This window comes from Caloenas nicobarica, chromosome 2 (genome assembly GCF_036013445.1).
Source record: "Caloenas nicobarica isolate bCalNic1 chromosome 2, bCalNic1.hap1, whole genome shotgun sequence".
Taxonomy (NCBI): domain Eukaryota; kingdom Metazoa; phylum Chordata; class Aves; order Columbiformes; family Columbidae; genus Caloenas; species Caloenas nicobarica.
The window spans coordinates 4,753,084-4,772,096 of record NC_088246.1 but is presented as its reverse complement, the minus strand read 5'-3'; the positions used below and the strand labels follow the sequence as shown (position 1 = coordinate 4,772,096).

General features: G+C 38.3%; 1 protein-coding gene across 1 annotated transcript in view; it reads left to right on the top strand.

The window, feature by feature from the left end:
- Positions 1–14,772, top strand: part of MINDY4 (MINDY lysine 48 deubiquitinase 4) — a 76,363-nt gene extending 61,591 nt beyond the window's left edge. Inside the window, exons 16-18 of the mRNA XM_065629247.1 lie at positions 4,687–4,867; positions 9,635–9,707; positions 14,136–14,772. Of these exons, the coding sequence (XP_065485319.1) occupies positions 4,687–4,867; positions 9,635–9,707; positions 14,136–14,184 (303 nt within the window). The 3' untranslated portion in view covers positions 14,185–14,772. The remainder of the gene's footprint in view (positions 1–4,686; positions 4,868–9,634; positions 9,708–14,135) is intronic.
- The last annotated feature ends 4,241 nt before the right edge of the window (positions 14,773–19,013 follow it).

The following is a 19,013-nucleotide window of genomic DNA, read 5'->3' as shown; positions in this document are numbered from 1 at the left end:
TCCCATGTAACAGTAGTGTTTTCTATGACTATTTATAAATATCTGGCTAAAACGTCTTCGATTTCTGCCTAACCTGGCATAGTCATTAAATTCTGCATACTCTGAATGTCAGATCTTGTGAACATTAATTTTCTTTTTCATAATCTGAAATCAAGTACAGAACAATGGCAATAACTATAACCTCACAGTGTCCCTTAACTATATGCAAGTATAGTAATAATGAGGCTGACCTGCTGTTTTAATGGTGCTGGTGGAATTGGTGAACTGAGTCACCCAAGGGCTATTGCAATAGTATCTGTTTTTACACCGTTGACACATCAGTTTTAACACTGTTGGAACATTGTTTAATATTAATTCAGTAAAGGTCATTGCAATCACAGGGGGAAAACATTGACAGAAAAAAACAATAGGCTGGGGGCTGTAACTGTGAAAGCTCTGTGTAATTACCTTTTTTTTCTATCAGTCTTATTGGATTCGGTGCAAGCAGCAATTACTCAGTTTGACAGAACCCAGACCTCTCTGGAATCACATGGGTCTCAGTTCTGCACTCTATGGTTACTTTAGAAAATAAGCATCTGTAACAGTTGTATTCAGCCAAACAAATGTAAAGCAAGACATGTCTGAATAGAATTTTAATTAAAAAAAAAAATGTACTCCAACAAGCAAGGAAGTGAAATTGTATTAAGTGATAACAAAACTCCTGAAGGAAGATGTCATCACATTAGCTATATCCAGTGATCCCCCTCGGTTTTGATATCATCTTTTCTTCTTTGAATCGTGGCCACTGCATAGGAGTGATAACATAATGTTTGTTTCTGTTCAAGGTAAATTGTGTAATGGAGTCCAAGAAACAGAGAATTTTGGTTATAATTCGTGTGTTTTTTCTTTTAGTATACACGTGGCAAAAGACAGCCTTGTTCAATGGGCAAATAAAATCTGAATAGTGAAGTACCATACACTCATTCTGGCAGATATATTGGAATAATTCCCCAGTAATAAATAGTTGTTTGTAGATTTGATTTCACCATTGTGTGAATTCACACTAAAGTCAGATGTGGACAAAGACCACCCATAGTGTTGAAAATGAGCCCTTTGAAGGTGCTTGTTTTTGAAAGGCTGACATTTTCCAAAGATGAGAATTGTGTCCCTGAAATTTATGAGCATTCTTAAGGGATTTCTAAGGGAGAGGATTAGGTTAGTGAAGTCTCCATAGAAATTGAAAACATGCAGCATGAAAAGACGCCTAGTTCATTCCCTCCTTACATTTTTTTTTTTCCCTGAAGATTAATGAGCATGTTTGAAAACAAATATTTGAATAGTAATGCACTATTTTTAATGCATTATGATAGTGCTAGCAGAAAAAAAAATTAAAAAAGATCCTTTTTATGTTCTGAAAAGTAGAAATACAACTGTTGAGCCCTTAACAAAAATAATAATAATATTTAATAATATAGATTCAAGTCACATATCCCTGATTTACTTTTGGAAGTCAGAGCCAGCATTACACTCATAGGGCATCAAACAACAGCTGGAAAGAAGGGCCTCATTCTCTGGCAAGCACTTTTTGGATGACACACACTCTGACGGACTTTAAAGGGCTTCCTGAGGAGTCAGAACACTGGGTGTTCGTGCTTGTTCTTCTCTGTCCTGCTTCAAGGTCCTGTTATATTCCAGGATCACTACCAGTGACCAACCTGGCCAGGCAATGGAAGAAGCACTCACCAGGTGGACCAGTTAAATCAGGGCATCTTTTTAGTCCACTCAACAATTGATGGTTGAAGAAATGAGCAAAGAAATCCACAAAGTGAAGATTATCCTTACTTTGCCAGTACTGTAGATACGTATTTTATTTTGCAGAAAAATTCTAGACATGTTTTAGGGAACGCTATTGGAAAGGGAAGTTCCTTATAGGAAGTCTAGATAAAGTAACGTGTTTGGGGAGAGGAAAGAATTTTAGCTTTATAGATAAAAACCATTCCACGCTGCTTGAACTTGAGTGTAGGAATAACCTGAAGTATCTGGAGAGCCAGAAGTCCCTGGAAGGTTATAATAGTGGGATGAAGTTACCAGTGGTTTTGGAGAGAAACAAACCTGCAGTGACCAGCCAACAGCTGGAACGCAACTTGAAATCAAAGGCAGCAGCTAATCCTCAACCAGTATAATTGATGTAACTGAAATGAAGACTTTTTCAATTTTATGGGAGATGAGGATTTGACTTGCAATGTTTTTATACTCTCCTTATTGTCTTAAAGTTCATGCCCTCACCTTCTTCAGCAAGCATTGTAACTGAAAACTATACATAATTGGAAAATGTTCCTACAGACCTTGCTCATCTGAACAATTTGTCCTGACTTCAATAGGACTGTTCACGTGAGTAAGAATTGGAGTGGGTGTGTGGTTTGAAACAGCTCTGTATCTCTCTAATCTTGTTTTGCCAAATGTTGTTTGATGAAGCTTGGAAGTTACTTTAGCAGACATATGTGGGAAAAACACATTTTTAGGAGAAGATTAGCTGTTCCTTTTTGGCTTCGATCAATCTGTATATTAAAATATGCATGTTTATGAGACCGAATCTTTACATCCGTATCCCTCTAATTTGCCATCTTTTGTTGTATCTGCGTATTTCCCTTTTGGCAACTCTGTTATGAGTATTTTTGTAAGCTTGTACACAAAATTTCTTTACTTCTAAGCCAAGAATTTACATGAAAAGCAAAGCTGTTGTATAAAAGGCCTGTCTTAGATAGATATTAGCAAAGTAATGGGTCAGGGAACAGTTACTTAATTAGCTAGAGACTTGTTATCTAACATCAGAAGTAATTTTCATTGGGAAAGATAATTGATTTTGCACTCATATAACACTTCAAATATAAATTCTAAATCTCAATAATAAAAAAAAAAAAAACACACTCTCCTTATCAATTAGGATACTGTTTAGATTTTTAATTACAACAGCATATATTATATGGTGGCTTCTGCCTTTTATCAGTATATTAGGTGACATTTGCACCTGTGTGCCCAAGGTGGAGAACTGAGGACTGCACTGTAGAATCTGTGTCTGTGAATCTATATCTGGAAAACATGTATAAGAATTTTTCTGTTAAAAGTCTTCCAGTTTCCACTAGCACTTACTGCATATGCTGAAGCATCATTTAAATCTGATAGTGGTAAAGGCAGCAATAGGCAGAGATGATTTCTGTAGGTTATTTGCATATTACTATGCAACCTCTTCAGAAATACCTGAGCCCCTAAGTCAGCAAAATTTCTTTGATCCATGTGTCTATATTATGGAGATAGAAACTAATCAGGTGTATCTATGGACATATATTTGCACACTTGGCTGCCATTCCTTGTTTTGCAGATTGGTAGCACACTAGCAGTGCATAATCTCTTTAGCAAAGGATACATAAAACTGGGGATAAAATAAAGATGGTTATATATAATGTCCTGCACAATAGTGATTGTGTCTACTAGAAGAATAATAAGCAGAGCTGTAGTCAGAAGCTACTGAACACTGAAAACGAAAAGTTCTATTTTGGTTTTTAATTTACCAAAGATACAAAACCCAACAATTCAATGTGGGGAAAAAGCAGTATTATTTTGAACTTAAAATACAGCTTTCAATGACAGGAATATACCTAGTAATAAATATGTGTTGTAGCTGAATATTAAAATCCTAGCTCAAAGAAATAGGATATCTTTGCTACATTAAGCAACCTAATCACTATTTTTACTGTGTTATTTACTACTGGAGTGGCTTTAAAGTAGATGCAGGCAATAGGAGGATGGGATCTGTCTCAGAACATATTAGTGTGAGGTGAAGAAAATACTACAAGACATTCAGTGACATCAGGACGTGCAGGAAACTTCCACGACTCATTTTGTATCAGCATCTATTACGTTTCAAAACCATAGACACTCCCAGCATCCCAGTATTAAAGCATATGTATGTCTGCCTTAAAACATAAATTCCATGAGAAATACTATATATGAGCCTAAATATACCTAAACCTGGCCTCAATCTATTGCTGAACTTGAACCTTAAAGACTACGGGGTGAAGCAGCGGAAAAAAAGTTATTAAAATGATTAAAACAAGAGCTTGTGTTATTGCTTTCTTCCAGTAGATGAAAATATTTTATATATCTGGACTATGAAGCTAGAAGAAGATGCTAAAGTGAAGGGAATTATATTCTTAATTATTCTTAATATTATATTCTTAATCCAATAAAATGTTTTTGGCTCAGTTTAGTGGCCCACACGAGGGTGTCTCATGTCATCTGAGATCCTATGACGTCTCTTGCCTGGCTCCCAGGCACTGTTGCATAAGAGCACAGTCTCCTATTGACCTCGTGTAGGATTCCTGACCTACATCCTCTGTGGCTTGATAGCTATTGCAGAGGAGAGAGCTCCTTTTGTTTCAGATCATCTGGGATATGATCTTTTTACTCTAAGGATGCTACAGCTGGATTACATTACCTGCCTATAACTCAAGGGCAGATACTTGCTGTATATGTTCCGTGATTTACCAGAGCTATCCAGGTCTGCTTCATCAGCAGTATACAATAAGCCTTCATTAATGTTTGCAGACTGTAATAAATAAGTGATCTTATACATCTCATGTTTTCCATAATGAATCATTTCTCCCTCTACCCCTCATGATGTCCTAATGCTTTGTATCTTTCTTTTAGGTTGGCTGTTACTTGAAGACCCCTAAATATCCAATTTGGTTGGTATGCAGTGAAAGCCACTTCAGTGTGCTCTTTTGTTTGGAGAAGGATTTACTAGGTGACTGGAAAACAGAGCGGAGATTTGATCTGTATTATTATGATGGCTTGGCCAACCAGGAAGAAGAAATACGGTTAACGGTTGGTACGTATGACTCAGTAACTCTGCATTTTGTCTCTGGTGGTGGCAACAGCATCACATCAGAAAGAATAATCCAATAATACAGGCAGTGATGATCTCAGTCATTAAATACTATTTGTGTGCCTGTTTCCTAATTTCCATAATTAATTTTGATGATTAATTGGGAAATTAGATTTCACAAGGAAATTCTGAGGATAAGCTCTTGGAAGGGTTAAAAGTGAGCATGTTCTACTTTATACGGACTGGTAGATCTTTCAGTGACACTGACTTCCAAGGAACGGATTGTGATCTGGCCGATTCATGCTCCCGGGACTATAAATCATATTTAACTACTCCCATCCTCCATCACATCTCGCATCATTTCTACAGACAGAAAGTGCAAGTCTCTTGTTCCACTACCCTACACGCCTGTAGTAAAATGAGCAGAGAGGGTGAGGAAGCATGAAATCCTTGCCTCCAAAACCAGCTACTTCAGAAGATGGCAGGAATCTGCTAACAAAGTCTAGTCCCTGTATGTGCTTGTCAGCATACCTGGAAACACAAGCATGCAAAAGATCTGACTTGTTCAACTCATTCTTTCAGGAAACCATGCCAAATTATGCAGCTGCTTTTAAAGTAATTACGTATTTCTCCAACTGGAAGGCATGTAGACAAGAAGTATTGTGGTGCTTAGAAAGCTCCTACTTATTGCCATATTAAGATATTCTTGACCACTAAATTCTTATTTGCTAATAATATACTACTTATCTTTTGTTTTCTTTTATTCAATATAGTTATACAATCTAATCAAATTCCTTCTCAATCTTAAGGAGCCACTCTACTGTGATCCACTCATTAAAAATAAGCTGTCTATATTCTTGTTTGAACCTACATTCTGGTTCTTGGACAGGATGAGTTATACACAGGTATTGTATGTTCTAATTGAGTCAATGTGGTAAAGCTGTTTGTATGGCAGGAGTGCTGGGACCTTTAGCATCTCACAAGATTTGATAGTGAATTCAATTGTCTCTCTACCTGTTATTTATCCTCTTATTTTAATTAAAATCCCTGTCATTCTATTGAAGTGATCACATTATATATTGTCTCAAAAAACTGCTTAACCTTTACAAGACTATAGTTGCCAACTGATTCCCATATGGTCTGTCCCAGATAGAAGATTATTTGTACGTGATGGATGATGTAGTTCAGCATAGGACTAGAGAGATCACGACACATTTTTTCTTTTGTGTTGTACCATGTAACATACAATCCAAACCAGGTGTCCTTATCTATCTTTTCAACATTAATAAATCAGGAATCTTTCCAAAATCCAGAGCTACCAAGCACTCTGAGATCCCTGGATGAGAAAGTTCTCAGAGTCTGTAGAAATATCTCTGTTTAGCATTCAACCTGTCATGGCATATCTCTATATTTCTCCTTATAGACTAAACTTGCACTGAATGGTAAATACCTTTTTGTTGTGGCTATAGCCTCTTCCAGGCATGTGTTGTAGCAAATCTTTTGTTATCTGTGAAATTCTGAAAAAGGCTGTGAAATGCAAATAATTTCAACATTCCAAGCAAACACTTTCCTACTTCTGGCTGTACAGTAATCCTTTGTTAAGTCAGGAGAAAAACTGGAATTACTTTACATCCAAACGGTAACATTGATCATACAGTACCAGTTGGAAATATCAGAAGGCTAAGTATTACTGGTATTTCCATTATGGAAAAACAAAGCAGCTGTGATGGTTAGGCACTGTTATCTAGGGATGCAACAGGAGCTTCTGCGTGCTGCACAGACACATCTCAGTGGTGCTGGTTAGCAAAGCTTGCTTTTCACTAGCAACAAGGTGAATTCCTTGAAGTGGGAATCTTGTTTATAATTAGGAAGATTACAATCAAGATCAGATTTCAGGAAATCTTGAAGAAATTACACTGGGCAAGAAAGGCGAAAAAGACAGAAAGAAATTACATTTTAGAGGTACTAGCAATGGACACTTTATATTGAGAATTTGCCCTTCTTCTCATGCTCATAACTATTTGCTAAAATGTAGACAAGAAATATGGAGTTTCTTCTTAAAAGCAGGCAATGCCTGCTAGTGAATACAACATATAACTCTATCCTAAATACATGAAGGATCTTCGATCCTTTCCATTGGGGTAGGAATTTTTGATAGGTAGAGAAGGAAACAAACTTGTGTATCTAAATTAATAACATTCTCCAATTTGCTTATCTTCTTTTGTCAACTGTTTAGGGACTGAGTGGAGATTCTGGGATTTTTGTTAGATGTCACAGGGAGCACTTGTATGAAAGAGTGTGTTGTACTGCTCAGAGAGACACTGCTTCTTCTTTCTAATATATACAGTTAACACCTTAATATTTACCATATGTTTTCTCCAACTGAAGATACAGGGAATTTTTGTATCAATCTGTTTTAATAAATCATTCTCATATCTTCAACCTAATATACTCTTAAAGCAGCTGAATAATTGCTGAGAAGAATATAACTGAATTTCTTAGAAGACTGCCAGTCGTATGAACCATCCTCAGCCCCTTTGCAGAGCCCACAGAAGGCAGTGCAAAAAGTGAAATTTAGCAGAGATTCAGATCATGGAGGCAGCTTCTAGGGAAGGCTGGTATATTGATTATGACTCTTTCATAACAGGTTTTTTGCACGGTTAAGATGAGATTGTGCCACTGTACAAAAGTCTTCTGGAAAGGTAATTAATAAAGCATCACTTCCTGAGGTTGCCATTAAAATTATGAGCACTATCACTTCAGTCAGTGATTGTCTGTTCAGATTCCACTTTTCTGAACCTATACTGATCATATCTTCTGAACAGAAAGTTTTCTGTAACTGTGGTGGCACTCAGTTTCTCCCTACGTTTAGCTTAGGATATAAGGGAAGATATAAGAGATCATATTCACATCCTTTTTGTTGGTGATGAATCCAAGATGGAAGAGTGTAACTTCAATATTTCTTGCTCCACGTGAGTTGTACGAAACACTTTAACACAGTTTGTTAATAAACTTAGCTAAATGTTCCTTGCCTACTCCTGTAGGATACACCTTAAGTCATACTTTTTTTTTCTTTTGTATGAAAAAACTCCATTCAAACGTCCTTGATGGAAGAACACAAGTCTAAAAATGACAAAATTCAGCAAGCTGGCAATGACTGGGAAAGGCAGCCAGGCCGTATGCCTGTCCTGCTACCAGCATGATCATCAGGACAGTGGTTGTTGCTTCTTGCTATGAGAAGATCCAGAACATCAATATCGGGATTTCCTAGACGGCTCCAAATACTGTAGGAGACCTCTAATGAACTGTTATAAACTCTTCAATATTAAGATAAAAGAGGCCCTTTGAAACTCAAAAGATTCCTGTGTACCTCTAAGTTCCCAAGGATATAAGAGAAAACCACCAGTATTTTATGTACTTGTAAATACTGTCCAATTCCTACTGCTCCAGCCCTTACAGTCATTTAGAGTTTTCTCCATGTGTTTATACTGACTAGATCAACAGCCAAGGGATAGCCAGGTCCTCTCTATGAAATGAGGAAGCCAGATATCTCTGAGACTGGCAGCTGTGAATTTAAGAGCAATTGCTTCCCATCCTGTCTGCATCAGTCTCACTGAAGCAGATCCATATCCTACACCCCATCTTGGCATCATTTTTTGCTCACAGCCTGCCCGTTGGCTGGATGACAGACAGAAAAGAAGAAAAAGAACAAAACCCCCTCATCTACTGCGGTTTAAGGTATTTTACTCCAAAACAGGAAACAGCTGAGCAGACTGACATCCAAGCTGGTCGCAGGATGTTTTTTCCCTGGGAAGTTCAGTGGCTACTTTCGCTGTTGACAGATCCTGTGTCTGAGACACCGATCTCTCTGTTTTCCCTGGAACAGTGCAATTGCTTCTCTGTCCCAAATGAATGCTCAGAGCCTATGGTAGCTCTCTTATATCCAACACGACTCAGTCTTCCCTGTCTGTGCGCTGCTTTCGTGACAGTCAAGGGACAATCTTCTTTTCCAGGGTGAAGGAATCTTAGCCCAGTTTGGACTGGAATTGGGCTTTTATACTCAACTACTGCCGTCCTTATTATTTGAGGAATGACAATTGCTTTCTTGATAATTACAACATCAATTGCACAAGAAAAACTTCATGACAGGCCTCCAGTATATTCTTCCACCTTCTCATCCATGTTTTGCTTGAAACTGTCTAAATTTTAGTAAACTAACATAGCTCAGGGCATGAATTGGAACACTGCCCACGATCATTCTTACTGTTAAGTAGTCAGCACAATTCTGGGCAAGTTTCTGACCCAGAATAATTGATACTTGGCACAGTCTGGGGATCATTTCCAACAACGAGTTTGCATTCAGTCACTTTCTTTCAACCTTTAGCTTGCCAGTGCATGAACAAGTGGTAGACCACGAGCTAAAAGGGTTTGAGACGGCAAAGCAGTGAGTGCCAGACTGTCCGCTCTAAGGTCAGCCATAAAGCCCGTGATATTTTCAAAGAGTTGTAGTTGTGGTATTTACTCTGGGCGTTCCTGGTCCTGTCTGGGGTTCCAATGTGAGAATGAGATGTCGTTCAAGTGCCAGCGATGCTCATCTTCCAGGGTATTTCAATCCCAAGTGGATATGTGCCTGTTGTGGTCTAGAAGATTTACAACGTGAGTGGTCATCCATCGCTTCCATGGATAGAGTTCCTACAAGCTACTGTGGTATTCTACACGAACAGAGATATAACCCAGCCGCTAATTATTATATCTGATATGTCTCTGCAGACACAACTCAGATGTGCACTGAAGATAAAGAAAATGATCTTACTCCTCCACTTGAGCACTGTATTAGGACGAAGTAAGTGAAACTACAGTTTTTGATCCAGATATGTTCAGTTATTGACATAAATGATATAAGTAAGGCTGGAGTGTGGTAAAAAATATTGCAGCAAGTAATCTTGCAAAATTACTGCTTAAAAATCAGAAAGGATCTGAATAAGCCAAGCTGTGGTACTTTGTATTGCACATTTAATTGTGTGTTATTGTAGTTAACATCAAACTGGCTAAGATGTTCACGTCATTCTTAGAGGAACCTTCATTACATGATGAAGAGCTGATTGAGCCAAATTCAGTTTGAGAGCACAACTTGATTTCGATAGATCTAAATTTAAATTTCCAAAAGCGATTGATTCATATTGCAGAGGCATGGTGAAAAAAGGAGAAAATTTCTTCCATTTTCATCAGTGTTCTCTGAAAAATATATTTGTACTGAGGTACTTGGATACCGTTCTCAATGCATGAAGCCCTGTGATCAGTGGTCTCAGTTTTCTCAAACGTGCCATGTGTCTATGGGCAGCACAGAGTTACTTAAGATCACAGAACACTGTGTTTTGTGAAATCATTCTTTACAGTTCTTGGGTCGTATTCTCTCCTTAAATATAACGCTAGTTCCTGTCGTGTTAGGATTTTCATGGACATTTTGAGGTCTGTCTGTTATTAAATGATGAGCTTCTAAGCAATTTATCCAAGTCATACCGAACTGAAGGAGAACATTTTCAATTTAGTGAGACACGAATGAAGCAAAATAGAGAAATTTACTTGGGCAGAAAAATCAACTTTATATCAACTCCATCAGCATGACTTTGAAAGCTGTTCTCTGAATATCTTTGGAGCAAGAAGTAAAAGCCTTGTTGTCAAAGACCATAACATTTGTTAAATCAGCGAGCCAAGCAGCTTCAGATTTCTCTTGTAATTTCCCTCCTATTATTGCCACAATTTGTCCTGTAAAAAAACACCAAAAAAAAAAAAAAGGGCAATGGCTGCCAAACAGTGTGTTCATGCAGGGCTGCCATTATAAAGTTACAGAAAACTAGAAGAGGCATCCTGTAACATGACAGCAGTGACATTAGTCCAGGCTCCCCGCACATGTAGATTGTATTGATTCCTTTGATTCCTCTGCTCCACTGACACATAAGCATAACTAAATACTAAAATAAATAATATGTAGCCTCGGAAACCCACACAGTGGGGCTAAATCATGCATGCAACTACTTAAAGTTGCTTTTAGAGCATCTTGCATTCCTGGCATTTTATCAAAGTCATAGTTTTTCTTGTAATTGTGAGGTTTGTTTATTTTAGATTCCCTGCTTTGATCTACTGAAAAAGTAAATTACTAGCAAATTCCAGTGTCAATTTATTTTGTTTGTATCATTCTCAGGCCTGTCTGATTTACTCTGATCAGTCTGGCTCCTTGTTTTCAGTGTTCTCCATTTGTTTTGAGCATATTTATTTAAGCATGGCCTTGCTGCTAAATGTTTTTTGTGTTATATTTTTCCTTTTTGTTTTAAGAACCTTTTCTTTCAACTACGAAACGGTATATAAGGAAAAGTAAAACCAAACCAAACTAACCAGTATTTTAACAAATTGGGAGATAAAAAAAGAAATGTTTTCTATCATACATGCATAGAAAACAGTCCTAAACTAATTTTTAGTAAAGCAAGCAAGCTAGCAAGTAGCTGTGACTTATTTTGACAAAACATGCATGACGAAGCTTCTTATCAAACCTGTCTCATCAAAAAATGCAGGAGAATTTCTTAGGCAGCGTGGAGAGTTTCACAGTCCGAACAATCAGAACTGCTAAGTGTTGTTTCCAAATGTTGGTGGGAGTTTTTCCTTTCATTCACATGACTCAATTCTGTTTTAATCCCTGAAAAGCCTTACCCACTGTTTACCCCAGTACCTGAACACCGCCGTCCTGTGATGCATTGCATCAGATGCCTAACATCTGTCTGCTGTTTGTTCCCTTATCCTCTCCCAAAGGGAAAACTGCATATGTAATAGACTGTTTCTGTATTTAGTTTTTTAAATTATTATTATTATTATTATTATTATCAGAGGAGAAGGGTTGTTTTGCTTCTGGAGGATAAGGAAGCTCATGTTCTTAGTCCCTATTCTATAAAATGTCAGAAGAGCAAGATTTGAGTTTAAAGCAGGTAACACCTCGGACGGGTAGAACCTGCAGGGTCCCAGCCATAGAGTCAGGACAAGTACATGTGATTTTATCGTGGCTTTCAGCCCTAGACATCTGTAGAAGCAGTCAGATTCTGACCAAGAGATGTCTGGAATGTGCATCCCTGGGTTGTTCGGAAGATGCCGTGCAGACGTCTTATCCCGTTCTCCCCTGAAGAATACTCTTATATCACAGTCACGATCCTCAGCGTCTCTTTGCACTGGCGGAAATACCTTCTATTAGCTCTGCCTGAGGGCAATAAAACTTTGATCTGATATTTTAATCCAAGTTCAGCGGTATATTTTGTTAACCCTCTAGCATCAGCTCTCCTCTGTGGTAGTGGGGCTGTATGACACATTAGTTCATCTGTTTGGCTTTGAAGTGAGACGTCCAGTGGAAATTTAGTGACTAAGAGGAGAGGATGGGCATTTCATCCTGAGTTATTGGTATTCTCTAAAACAATACCAAACGATTAGTACAGGAGATAGATACACTCTGAATGTTATTCCAGACTGAGCATTGTTCAGGGCTTGAACTAGTTCCTCTTGGGTTCCCATTAATTCCGTGACCCTTGGGTGAGGTCGCAGTTGAATCAAATGCATCAAATGTAGTTTTCATCTTGGTAATCTGATAAATTATAATTGAATCAGCAGTTACCATCTGGGTTCCGTTTGAATTTTGTTGTGGCAGGATAGTTTAGGGAAATGATCACACTGAATTGTCCGGACAGTTTTATTTCTGTCTGCAAAGAAAAGACTTGTTCAGCAAGATAAGGGATGATTTGATGGCATTACCTGAAAAATCTGATGGGGACAGAAGGTGGCAATTTTGCTTCCTACTTTCAATTGTTTGTTCTGGGGGTGGTATTCTGAATCTCTGGCTCTCACCATTGGCAAATGCCAGACTAGGTCAAGTATCCCCAGCTAGAACATATTCTGTTTTTAGCTTAAGATGTGAGGCATCACAGTCATGTACTCTTACAAAGTCCTGGGATGGGGACAGTCTTTCTGCAGTTGTTTTGTTTTGTTTTGTTTTTTCTCAGTAAAATAAAAAAAAAGGAAAAATTTCACAGCAGGCCTCACATGGTCACTTCCTTTGAGACTTTGCACTGAATACTGCATGACTTCAACTTTTGGTTTTGTTTTACACTTAATTGACTTGCTCAGCAAGAGGACTGAGCTGCCATACCCTTGCTGACACATTCTTTCCTCGGTGACAGAAAGAATGTGGCACTCTGGCAACTCACTGTTGTCTCCACTCCCTCACCAACATCTTACTCCTGTGCACATGCACTCTGAGACAGATTTTCAAACTGAATATAAATACTTGACACTGGGAATGCAATAGATTAGTTCTCAGAAGATAATGGACCACGAACTTCTGAACATGAGAAATGCCACGGGCAAGGGTGCAATTCATGCAGTGAATGACTCTGACTGTACGCTAAGTTGACTCGCTTCAACCCGGTGAGCTCACTGGAGAGCATCATCCTGCTTTACCAAGTCTTGGTTCAGATTTTTGTCTTCTGCCGTGATTTGAAGACACATTTTGATGCCAAATGCAGGAACGATTCCTTCTTTGCATTCAGTGTTGGTCACATTCCTGGAGTGGGCAGCTGAGCAGCAGCAGCCAATACAGAACCAGGAGTTAAAAACATAGAAGGTTTTTGTGTGTGGACTCATTTGGAAACACTGTTCGCAGTAGACATTGCATGTGTTATTCTGAAGAAGGAATGAGGGCAGAGAAAATGAAAAACCTTTGCATAAGAAAAGCAAAACATTGCCATTAAAGTGAGCCCCTGAATACTTCCAAGGCACCAAGGTCAGGAGCAAAGATTGCTCCTAAATGACATGATCTGGTCTAAGGGTGAGTCCCAGAGTTCCTAATCAGAGGTCTGCCTATACAGGAGTATGCAGATTGTCTAGTAACAGCTGAGACTGAGCATTCTGGTTATTTAGGGTTAATTCTGTACCCATTTTGGGCTTCCCTACAGCCTTTGCAACACAAAAGTACTTGTTATAAATCAGCTGCTGCTGAGGACTCTGTATTGCCTAGAAGAGACTGGAGGAAGAGTAAGGAGACCGACCTCCAAACTTGGGCATCTAAAATTAGGGAGCAAAAGTACCTCACTTCCATTCCTTTCTGTTTGAGATGTGATTTGTTACCTGAAATGAGTCCATCCTGCTCTCTCTAAAGTTGGGTGGTTGGGTGGTGTTGGGCTATCTTTCCAATGACCTGATTCCCTGATGGATGTAAAATAATTGTTTTCATTTCTAGGTGGCGAGGAGCTGCTATTGACTGGAATGGCACAGAACCAATCTTGTGACTGACTTGACCTGCACTTTATTTGTAAAATCAAAAAGGAAATGACTGAATTAGCACATTCCTATTCCCACCAATACAGGAAATAGGATAAGAGTTCTGCAGTTTATGGTGAGGAAGAATGACATGGTTTGCGGACTGGAAGAGTTTCACCTCAATCACCTCGTGCTTCAGATATTTGCTTATAATATAAACAACACTTAACGTAAATTCCTTGTCACTGCCTTTAACATACAGCTTCTGAGAGCAGACTGAGTTTCCATCACCAAATCAAGGTTACAGATGAAGCAGTGAAGTTGTCAACGTCCCCTTGAGGTCTCTTTCTGGATCCACTCTGTATCCTGCAATTGTTTCAAAAAATCTGATGAAAGACGCTGAACCCAGATTTCTGTCCCTGTACATGCCTTCTCCATGCTGCCTAGTTCTTCACCTACAAAACTCGAGTACCAGTATAAGATATCATCCAATAAATCTATGTTCACTACTTTACCTGATATTAGTTAAGTCTCATTTTGCACTAACAGATTGGTAACCATATGGCCTTTCAGATAAAGTCTGGCCTATACAAGTTTTTGTTGTGTCATAATATTTGCAGTAAGGATTGTGGTTTTGTGTTACCGGAATAATAACACTAGTACATTCCTTATACTGAGTGCAATTGGTGTGTGACAGTGCCTCACACTGATGTAGCTCATTTTTCTTTCTGGATGGGAGACAGCTGTATCAGTATCTTTACATTTATACCATTGTAACTACTTATGCACTAGTGTTTATTTACACCAAAATGATAGATAGGATCTGTGGTTTGCTTCTTCATAATTACCAGAAAACAGAAGAGCTGTTAGGTTTGAAATTTAAATGGTGCCTATCTGTGACAGATACCATTTTTCATTATTAAATAAAATGCATGTACTGAAGTGATGCACTGTGAAGATATATCACGAGGTACTGAAACAGCAGTTTGTATTCCGAAATGAATTCTTTAAGTGACATATTTTGGCAACACTTTACCCAAATTGGAACAAGTTACTGAACTGAAGATTGGAAAAAATGGCTTGGAAAAAGAGGCAGATAAACAGTGTTTCTAGAATTATTTCTCTCTCTTGAGAGTGAATATTTCATGAGAATTTAATAAAGAACTTCTACTTTCTGATATTTATCATAGCACATTCTTCCTAGTCAGTACACAAACTCCTCTGAGTCCTGATAAACTGGTTGCTCTTTCCAAAATCAATTTCCAACAAAAATTCAGTGTCCTAATGTGTGTAGTGTGGAGATACCAAACTCACTATGCAAATACAAATCTTGGGGATTTAGCACTTGAGCTACATTTGGAAACCAACCTGAATATAAGCCATAACCGAGTACCAGAAAGGTTTAGATAATCTTTGAATTAACATCTGTCTCCCCCTTTGCTTTCCATTCACATCGAACTGTCTGTATGCACTGAAGCATCTCAGAGTTGCAGCTATTTTGATTTTACTTAATTCAGCGTAATTTGGTTCAGATCAGATAGGCAAAGTTCTTTAAATGTTGTGAGATTAAGATCTGCCATTCAGCCTCTGAGGTAGAGACAGCATCAGATTTGAGCTCATTCCTGACTCTACCACAGGGCTGTTACATGGCCTTTGGCAAACCCTTTAATCTCTGTGTATATACGGATATGTTTGCGCTGTCGGTTATAGGTGGACTCAACTCTGCCTTTAAGATACTCTTATCATCAATTCTTCAAGCACTGCAGATTTCCCTGGAAGAGCTTGGCTCAGCATGAGCTTCGGTGTTTCTGGGAGTGGGCGATTCCACTCAAAGATCCCAGATCCAAAGCTTTTGTTCCTCTTGAAATTTCTATAACCTACAGTCCACACTTTATTTCATGAAGCAAATATAGTTTGATTTCCCCACTTACCTCACTGGTCATCTATAATGTAAAATACGACTTTTTGCGGAATGCATTTGGACAGAAAACAGTGTAGAGGTGAAAAATGAAGGAAGATTTTTGGAATCAGGTTTAACAAAAAATTCCTTTCTAAATTTTCCAGTCGGGTAAATGTACACCATTTCCTTTAAAGCACTTCTTTTAGTTTAAATCACTGCTTTGAAGTATGTCAGTTTGGAGATAACCTTCCACTCCTTGATAGAAGGGCAGCAAAGATAAGTGTTCATCTGGGGAAGGAGGGAGCTGCCTTGTGACAGGCGAGATTTCATCTGGCTAAAATATGGATATCTACAGTGCAGACGTGTTCAAAGGAACTGTTCTCCTCTGTTCAGAGAGGAGATATCAGGGTGTGATGTATCTTTGCTTTAAGATGAGGAGAACTGCGCCCCAGACTGTGGGATGATGAGTATAAAGGGAGCCCAAGACGATCACCTCAAATGGGTTTCACCCATGAAGACGTAAGGATTTTTCAGGGTATAAGAAAGAGTATAGATTAGTGCATAGGGCTTGGAAATAGATTGTGGTTTATGGTTTCTTTTAGAGGATTGGCCCTGAACTCTGACCTTCTTTTTAAAACAGGCTCCAAAGAACTTTGAGGCTCCTTCCTCATTGGTTATGGGGAGTATTTTTGCTGAAACTTAGTTTCAGTGACAACACTATCTCAGTGAGACAGATCTTTCTTACCCATTATCTGTAATTATGGTCACGAGCATTTGTTCTGCAAAGCCCACTGTCCACCTGCTGTCTATTTAAGATTAAATAGCTCCAGATTCACCTGTGCTCTCACTCACAAATGAAATAAAGCACTTGGATCACTTCACCAACCACCTGTGTAGGGTAATTCCACCAACCCTGGTGGAGCCCAAAAGCAGCATGTTGAATGGCAATGTCCTTACTCAGCAAGAGAAACGACTGCTGAGATTTGCTAGCACATCCTTCCGTAAGAAGGAAACGTGCAACCAAAACATTCATTTAGATCTTGTTCTTCTGCAGAAAAATGACAAAGCATTACTTTGGTCACTGTATCCATCAAGAAGAAGACTTGCATATTTTCATTTGATATAAAGCACCAGAATTTATTTCTCTTAAGATTTTAAACGGATTTTTAAGTCAATCAGATAAGGCAATGCAAAATGTTATACAGCAATGCAAAAACATTTGCACAGATCAGTGTAGAATCGTATCCTGTTCCAGCAGCATGCATGTATTTTTTTAATTATGTTTTCCTCTTCATTGTTTCTCATTTTCACTGCCCAATGAATGTGACTTCCTGAGATAAACAAAGCAGCAACTGTTTGATTACTGAGCGTGAAAAGACACCGGTGACATTGGCACTTGGTCTGCATGATGTCTTAATTTAATTCTCTTTTCCTCTGTGGCATAAATAAATGTACCCTCTGCTGAAAATTGACCCCATAGCTAACAACAGACATGGCATATTGTGTATGTAGATTAATATCTAAGCAGAGGCACTGTTTTGGTAAGGTGTCATATGTCACCTTTGTACAAAATGTATGTATATTTAACTTTGTCTTGTACAGAATGTCCCATAAAAATAAAACGTTTAAGGCAATGTTAATAGTAACACCTCCTCATTTTTTTAATAATTCATTAGTGGAAATTATTCTGGGATATTAGAGTGTAAATGTTTCATAGGCCACATCAGGTCAGTGGAATAATAACAACAGGTAAACCTCCTCGTCTGTGAGAGGAACCATAGTGGTGGGGTTTTTTCTACATATCTGCCCTTATTATGCTGGTCAAATCTGGGAAAACTTTGAGATACGATAACTATCATGAATGAATCTCTGCTGTCACTATGTGTTTTGTTCCCAGGTTGAGCAAATACGACAGCTTGAGTCTGTTGATTTTCAAGTCTTCTCTTTTCTGAGGCAGTTTTATTTTTGTTTTTGTTCCTGATGTATCTAATGGGCTCATTTGAAATGACAGGAAATGGTCACTTCAGAAATCAGAGAAAAGCTGAAGAGCTTGGAAAGATGACACAGCCAAACCCCAATTTTTCAGAAGTGATGAGTGACTTAGGGGCTCTAAATATTCAGTTACTGAGAAGTACTTGAAGAAGGCACAATTTTCTGGGGGTGTTTGGGACCTTCATTAAACCACGAGAACCTCAAATCACTGGTTGTTTCTGAAAATGCTGGTACCAATTTTTTGAAGGCTTAAAATAGTCAGTTCTTCAAAGTGCCTACATGACTTTGGGTATGTTTACAAAAGAGTAATGTGACACAAAATATAGATTTATATCATTTTGGTAACTCTGTTTCATTTTCCTGTCCCAGGGTAAGTTTACTATGGAGGAAACTGCCCTGAATTATTTGACATTGACCACAGCTGGTAAATGAACAGTTATTGTGGAGGAGGTGATAAAAAACCCACACCAAAGTTTATCTCGTATTTTTTTTTTTCAATTCATGTTTGTAGAAACATAAACCGTAAGAATCAAACACCAAATCCTTTATGACTGATGTGCATTATTTTATTTTTCTGTTCATCTATAAGATCATGTAGGAAAGAGAGAGGTTTCTTCGTAGAAAGAAAATGATTCCTCCTGCATGTCTCTATGATCCAGGGCCCAGTCTGCTGCATAAGCTAAGGAACACTCCTCCCATTAAAAACACTTTGTATATAATAGCGCTCTTCATTTATTTGTTTTCATTGGCTAAAAGATAGTAAATCCAACATTAGCTCTGAAATAAGGAAGCGGTTTCTCCTTAGGAGCTTTGTTTATAAAACTAGGGAAGGAAAAAGGGCACTTTCAATGATATTTTATTTGTCATTTCAACCAAGGTGGGGAGGGATTATTGTTACAGTGGAAAACAACCTATTTTTGTGATGTCCCTCATTAACAATAGCTGTTGGCTATATCAACATGGAAA